This window comes from Solenopsis invicta, chromosome 12 (assembly GCF_016802725.1).
Source record: "Solenopsis invicta isolate M01_SB chromosome 12, UNIL_Sinv_3.0, whole genome shotgun sequence".
NCBI classification, from domain to species: domain Eukaryota; kingdom Metazoa; phylum Arthropoda; class Insecta; order Hymenoptera; family Formicidae; genus Solenopsis; species Solenopsis invicta.
Genome location: NC_052675.1, coordinates 6,678,132 through 6,686,476, shown reverse-complemented (window position 1 = coordinate 6,686,476; position 8,345 = coordinate 6,678,132). Strand labels below are relative to the sequence as shown.

Below are 8,345 nucleotides of genomic sequence, written 5' to 3'. Positions count from 1 at the left end.
GTATCAAGCAAGAGTATCGTATCAAACTAATACGCGTACATCCAAGGACTTTGACCTTGTTTACACCGAGCACTTGATACGCGTACTAACTAGTAATTTTCTATTAAATTGTCTTGATTTCAGCAATAAATTTAAAAAATAGTATATTAAGTTGGTACAATATGAATCAAGATAATTAAATATATGTATTATGTATACACGCATTGTCGACAGTAAGATAAATTAAGGCCTAGTTTACACCGAGTACTTGATACACGTACTAACTAGTAATTTTCTATTAAATTATCTTAATTTCGGCAATAAATTTAAAGAATAATATACTAAGCTGGTACAATATAAATCGAGATAATTAAATATATGTATCATGTATACATGCATCGTCGAAAGTAAGATAATTTAATAGAAAATTACGAGTTAGTACGCGTATCAAGTGCTCGGTGTAAACTAGGCCTAATAGAAAGTTACAAGTTAGTACGCGTATCAAGTACTCTGTGTAAACTAGGCCTTTGATTCTGTCCATGGGGAAATTTTCCAAACTAAGAAGTCGCCACTTTCTACATACTCGCAGTTCATGATTAATGAAACTAGAGCTTATTGGTCGTTACGTTAATCTCAAACTGTAAGTATGTAGAAATATAGCGACTTCTCAGTTTGAAAAATTTCCCCATGGACAGAATCAAAGTCCTTGGGTGTACCAAATGATACAAATGGCCTAGTTTACACCGAGCACTTGATACGCGTACTAACTCGTAACTTTCTATTAAATTATCTTACTTTCGACGATGCATGTGTACATGATACATATATTTAATTATCTCGATTTATATTGTACCAGCTTAGCATATTATTCTTTAAATTTATTGCCGAAATTAAGATAATTTAATAGAAAATTACTAGTTAGTACGTGTATCAAGTACTCGGTGTAAACTAGACCAATGACGATGTAAACACTGAAACGTATTTTGTAGCGGATTAGGCCTATTAAATATAACCTTAATTGACCGGTCTTATGATAAGTAATCTTATTTGGTCTCTCTGAAACGATAACATATTAAAAAATGTCGTGTAAGAAACGTTAGTACATTCGATGTAAACGAGACTGTATTAAAGCATTGGTGCGCATTAAACTTAATACGAGTACCAAAGTTTTAACGATGTACCCTATGATCAGAAAGTACCGGGAATTTTTTATTTAAACGTACCGCGCATGCGGGAACCGGTTTATTTTTTTTCTTATGTTGGTACGACCTTAAGACGCACATCTGTCAGGTTTTAGTGCCATCCGATCATTAGTGTCTGCCTGGCGTTTGTTTACATCAGTCAACTTTTTTCATTTTGCCGCATTTTACCATGAATAATTTTGTTGAACAAAGAGTTTGTTTGAAATTTTGTGTTGCGAACGAAATTTCGTGTGCCGATGCACTGAAAATGTTGCAAAAAGCATTTTGCGAATCTGCTCTATCAAAAACAAGAGCATACGAGTGGTATAAAGACTTTAAAAGTGGTCGTACAGTGGTGGAAGATTTCCCTCGTTCCGGACGTCCATCGACGTCGAACACCGATGAAAACGTGAAGAAAGTGAAAGAAATGGTGCTTGAAAATCGTCATACCAGCTTAAGAGAGATGTCTAGTGAACTTGGCATTGCATATGGAACGGCACAGCATATTGTGGTTGATGTTTTGGGTATGAGACGCGTGGCAGCCAGGCTCGTTTCGAAGGATCTGAATTTCTTGCAAAAACACCACCGAAAGACAGTTGCTGAAGAGATGATTTCTGAAGCCCAAAGTCATCCAACCTTCATGAAACGGATAATTACGGGCAACGAGACATGGGTCTATGAATTTGACATGGAAACAAAGCAACAATCGTCCGAGTGGCGCTTCGAAGACGAGCCGAAACCAAAAAAACCGCGTCAAAGCCGCTCAAAAGTGAAGGTAATGTTGACTGTTTACTTCGATTGCCAAGGCGTTGTGCACTATGAGTACCTTCCACCGGGCCAGACAGTCAACAAAGAATATTATTTATCCGTTTTGAAGCGTTTGAGAGATGCTGTACGTCGCAAACGGCCGGAAATGTGGGCCGACAATTCTTGGATTTTGCATGATGATAACGCACCATCGCACCGAGCCCGAATTGTACTGAATTATTTGACCAAACATCAAGTAAATACCATCAAGCAAGCACCGTATTCACCTGATATGGCCCCGTGCGACTTTTTTTTGTTCCCCAAGTTGAAGTTGCCACTTCGTGGAAAGAGATTTCAGTCGATCGAGGAGATCAAAGAGAATGCGACGAGGGAACTAAAGGCCATCCCTTCGTCGGCCTACCAGGGATGCATGGAGGACTGGGTCAAGCGTTGGCACATGTGTGTTGCTTCAGATGGATCATATTTTGAAGGAGATAAAATAAATTTGCCTGAAATTTAACTCTATTTCGTTTTATTTAAAAATTCCCGGTACTTTCTGATCATAGGGTAAACTAGGTCGTTGTAAGTAGTTTGTGTGCTATCGGGATGTGCGCTATCGGGACCCGCCGTCTATATTATTTCCGTCTAATAGCGTTTTTGATTTGGCGACTCTACCCGACTCCGAGTCGAGTTTGATCGAATTGAGTCAGATCTCATGTTCGATTTGAAACTCGATCTGGGAACTGTCATGGCGGAAAGTGCATGTCTAATTTAAATTTATCAAAATTATTTCACCGTATTTTAATTGATATATTTATAACAATGAGTGAATTAGGTAAGAAATTTGTATTATATTGGTAATAAAATTATGATTAACGATATAAACATAAAAAACATGTGAACTATATGTTATTAATACCATGTCGCATGATATATAAGTTTTAATCGTAAGAGAACATTTTAAATAATAATTTTACAGAAAATCGCTACAGCAAAATTAAAATAATTCGAGATGAGAATGACAAAATAGTTCAAACGGCTGAAGGAATTCGAGTGACACTCTTTTGGACACAGCACGATTGGACACCAACCAATCATCTTGACTTATCTAACCAAACCAACGGAAAAACTCTAGGCATCGGCCACTGTGAGTGGTGGTGTCCAATCGTGCGCACCCCAAGGAATTCTATGCAAATATGTGGATAACGATGGTAAAGATTTTATTGTAAAATTAATAATTTGCTTTATCGTCAACGAATCTTCACTTTTGTGGCATAAAAAATATAACATAATTTTTTTTTCAGGAAAGGTAACATTAAAATTTGTTAAAACAATCTTATCGGAAAATGTAAAAGTCAGCTTAAAAAATCACTGTAAAATCGGCCTAACAATTCAATAGCAATTGAAAGTGATAAGTTATTTGTGTGCGTATTGCTAAGATGTGCAAAAAGATTTGAACTATAGAAAGATAATGATGAAGCAATTTTATTTCAGAGAACATGATGCCATGCAGTACAGCATCACTTCCCAGATAGCACAAAATATTTATAAAATATTTACTAAATATTTATAATATTTATTTTAATATTTTATAAACATTTATCAAAACATTTAATAAATGTTTTTATGGCCGTAGATTGGACTGATTATAAATATTTATCATAAATGTTTCAAAAATATTTATGATTTATGATAATTATTTTGAAAATGTTTGAAATATGCGCATAAATATTATATTACACCATATAATCCCAATGAGTAAAACAATATTTCTATATTTTAAAAAACAATTTTCGCAAAAAAATTCCATTCTTAAGAATTTTTTTCAGAAATTCCAAAGCGGTCACTCATCCAAGTCGCGACCAATATTTTAGAAAATATTTTAACAATATTTTTGATAAAGATTTTTATAATCTTTTTCTGTCATATGTATATAAAATATGTATAAAATATTTCTATAATATTTATAAAAATATTTATGATAAATATTTATTAATAGAAGTGGGTATTAAAGAAGATGATTCGCATAGAGTTTTATGGTCAAATGATGAAACCAAAAAATTGCTACAATTATATTATGAAAATATTGGATAAATAGGCCCATTTACCAAATTTAAAAATAAGAAATGCATGTGGGAATTTATAAGCAATGAAATTACAAAAATAAGTGGAACTTTTCGTTCGTCCTTGCAGTGTGAAAATCGAAGTCTATAAAAATATATTAAAAAAAAGAAACATTGCAAAAAACATAATAAAAAATCGGGAAATGATAAATGTGATATAGATTTTGAAGAAGAATTTTATTTAATCAGTAGCATTGACGATAGCGTCGAACCTGAAGTTTGTTTTGATATAGAACAACACACTGTTAAAAAAAAGAAAATGGATAATTTAAACAGTGAAGAAGAAGAAGAAGTTGAAAGAAAAGTTCAGAAATCTTCAAACATTTTTACAGTATTACGAGAAATTAATAATAAGAAAAAAGAGCAGAAAGAGCGTAGACATAAAGAAAAATTAGAAGTTCTTCGAGAATTATTTTCTAACAAATAAAAAATAATATCATTATAAACAATATACTTTGCATATAATCACAGTTTGTTATAAAATTTTTTTAAAGTATATAAAACTTTTGAAAAATTTTATAACAAACTTTATTTAAAACTTTTTATTTTCTGTTCAAAATATTATACTTTATGTTATAATACAGATTTGTTTTTCATTGAACTTACAGTTTATTTTGTCTTTTTTTTTTGTTTTTGTTGCAACGTAAGAATCTAACGTGAAAAGAATGAAATCCTACAATGATAATTATTCTCTACAAATAAGTATAATTTATGTTTCAAGTAGTACTTACCATATGTGATAAATTCCGTTAATATTTTTTTTGACATTGTTCCTTTATATTGTGATATTACAGTGTAAGAATTTCAATGTATGATTTGCCTAAACAATTAATATTAATAAGGTTTTAGTTAATAAGATTTAAGTCATACATGTTAAAGATTCTTTAAAAGACTGTTTTATGCTTAGTATTATATATGTTCTTAAAAATATATTTAATAAAATTTATTTTACATTAATATTATAAGACATTACATTTTATTATATACTTTATACTTTTTCCTATAAACTTCAATTGTATAAGTCTCTGAGCAAAATATTAAATTAAATCAAGCGCTATACGATCACGTTTCAATTGGCCTAACATTCTTATTCTATTATTGTTGGAAATATTTGGCTGAATTGGAAACGGCAGTTCTTCATAACCAATGTAATCAAGCGTATTATTTTTATCTATACATAAGTTATGTAATACGCAACAAGATATAATAAATTTGGACATTGATGTTACAGACCACATGTCGAGTCTCGTTAATTGTCTAAATCTATTCTTTAACAATCCAAACGCGTTTTCAATCCTAACTCGTGCTCTACAAAAACGTTTATTAAAATTAGTTTGCGCTGGTGTTAATTGTCCGTTATATGGTGTTAAAAGATTTATAGATATTGGATAAGCTGCATCACCAATAATGTGATAATAATCACCCATTGCAGACACCTTCTCTTTTACAAAAGATATATCATATACGCGAGCATCGTGAAATTTACTAGATACTCCAGTAAAACAATCTATAAATCTTTTTTTTGCATCACATATGCCTTGCAAAGTAATTGCAGTTTCGTCGTGTCTGTTAACGTATGTATGACGAATTTTTTTGGCAGGTGTTCTAATCGGAATATAAGTTCCATCTATACATCCCACAATTCCATCAATTTTGCATATATTTTGAAATTCTTGAGCCTTTTCTTGACGTTCTTGCTCTGTAGCAGGAAATCGGATTACTGATGGAGCCAAATCTATTAAGAAGTTTGTAACTCTTTTGATAATAAGGTGCACCGTAGCAATTTGCATGTCAAAACGCTCTGCTACGCCCCAATCAGCACACAATATTTTTTAAATGTTTTTTTAATATTTATTTAATATTAATTTTTTATTGTACAATTCATTATAACAAAAATATTTATTAAATATTTATTAAATATTTATTCAACATTAATTAAATATTTAAAATAATGATTTAAAAAAAATATTTATTTAAAATTTATTTAACGGTTATTTAACATTTATTTAACATTAACTAAATATTTAAAATAATGATTTGGGAAAATGTTTATTTAACGTTTATTTAATATTTATTTCACATTAATTTTTTATTTGAAAAAACATTTTCTAAAAACATTAATTTAACATTTATTAAACATTAATTTAATATTTATTTCACATTAATTTTTTATTTAAAAAAAAATTTTTTAAAAACATTAATTTAACATTTATTAAACATTAATTTAATATTTATTTTACATTATTTTTTTATTTAAAAAAACATTTTTTAAAAATATTAATTTAAAATTTATTAAACATTAATTTAATATTTATTTCACATTAATTTATCATTTGAAAAAACATTTTTTAAAAACATTAATTTAACATTTATTCAACATTAATTTAATATTTATTTTACATTAATTTTTCATTTGAATAAACATGTTTTAAAAACATTAATTTATTCAACATTAATTTAATATTTATTTTACATTAATTTTTTATTTAAAAAAACCGTTTATAAAAACATTAATTTAACATTTATTTAACATTTATTTAATATTCATTTTATATTAATTTTTTATTTGAAACAACAATTTCAAAAACATTAATTTTACATTTATTGAATATTAATTTAATAATTATTATTTTTTTTTTTTTTAATAAACATTCTTTAACTATTTATTTAATATTGTTATTATTGTTTAAGTATTTATTTTTCATGAATTATTTACTTGAAAAAATGATTTTAGTAAGCATTTTTTAAATGTTTATTTAATATTTATTTAATGTTTATTTAATATTAATTTTTTTACTTATTTTTCATCTTTATAAAATTATGTTTATTTATTATTTATTTAACATTTAAGCTCTTTATTTTTCAATTATTATTAAATTTAAAATTTGTTTAAAAAATGTTTCAATAACATCTATAAAAATCAGTAAAAAATTAACTTATATATATTTAAATAAATAATATACTTTAATTATATATATTTTGTCTTTTCGATGACATATTGACTTGATCTATCAGTGATGTACATACATACACACAAAGTGTTTACAGATCATCACAAGAGATCAGTTCGCAGCGATCATAAAAGTCAAACAACGTTCACTGAAGTCGCAACTTGGATGGGTGACCGCGTGGAAATTTCCGAGAAAAAAATTCTTAAGAAAAAAATCTCAATATTTAAAAAAATTGTTTAATGTAAAAAGGGGTGTAAATCCACTAGTTTTTGAAAAATTTTTTTATTGCAAAAGCTTTTTTAAATATTGTTTTGCTCATTTATGCTTCGTTAAAAAGAACGTTTCTTTAACGTTTAATAAACGTTTTCTTTAAATGTTTTAAAAACGTTTTTATAATATTTGAAAAACATTTTTTTTAATGTTAAAATAAACATTTTTTTAAAAATGAAAAAAGGGCACTCAACCCATTATTTTTAATGTTTTTATAAATGTTTTTAAAAATGTTTTTTAAATGTTTTTAAAAACATTTTTTAAATATTGGGTGCTGATTGGGGCTCCTTATTACTGTTTTATTTGCAGCAAACCTATATAAAAACATTTATTAAAGAAACATTTATTTTTTATCAGCAATATTTAAATTGTTTAATATTAGGAGTACAAATTGAAAACCGCCGTTTTTTGTCAAAATTTGAGGATTGATTGTTGAAAAATGGTTACATACTTATTCTTGAAAGTATTGTCCATCGCTGGCCACTACTTTCTCCCACCTTTCGGGCAGCATACGAATCCCGCGTCGAAAAAACTGCTCGTCTTTTGCGGCGATCTACGAATCGACCCAGTTTTTGGCCTCTTCGTAATAATGGAAGTGCTGCTCAGCCAGGCCATGCGCCATTGATCGGAACAAGTGGTAATCTGAAGGGGCGATGTCAGGAGAATACGCCGGATGAGGTAAGGTGTCCCATTTCAATGTTTCCAGATAGGTTTTAACGACCTGAGCAACATGTGGCCGAGCGTTTTCGTGCAGCAACATCACTTTTTCGTGTCTTTGCTCGTATTGTGGCCGTTTTTCCTGCAATGCTCGGCTCAAACGCATTAGTTGTGTTCGGTAGCGAGCTCCTGTGATGGTTTCACCCGGTTGCAACAGCTCATAATAAATCACGCCGAGCTGGTCCCACCAAATACACAGCATGAGCTTCGAGCCATGGATGTTTGGCTTGGCCGTCGATGTTGATGCATGGCCGCGGTAGCCCCACGATTTTTTTCGCTTTGGATTATCATAATGGATCCACTTTTCATTGCCGGTTACAATACGATGCAGAAAACCCTTCCGTTTTTGCCGTTGGAGCAGCTGTTCGCACGCGAAA

General features: G+C 29.6%; 1 protein-coding gene across 1 annotated transcript; it reads right to left on the bottom strand.

Moving 5' to 3' along the window:
• Positions 1 to 5,067: 5,067 nt before the first annotated feature.
• Positions 5,068 to 5,841, bottom strand: LOC120359091 (putative nuclease HARBI1). Its single transcript, XM_039455401.1, has one exon. It carries the CDS (start codon positions 5,818 to 5,820, stop codon positions 5,068 to 5,070), a length of 753 nt encoding a protein of 250 aa, XP_039311335.1. The 5' UTR covers positions 5,821 to 5,841.
• Between the last annotated feature and the right edge of the window lie 2,504 nt (positions 5,842 to 8,345).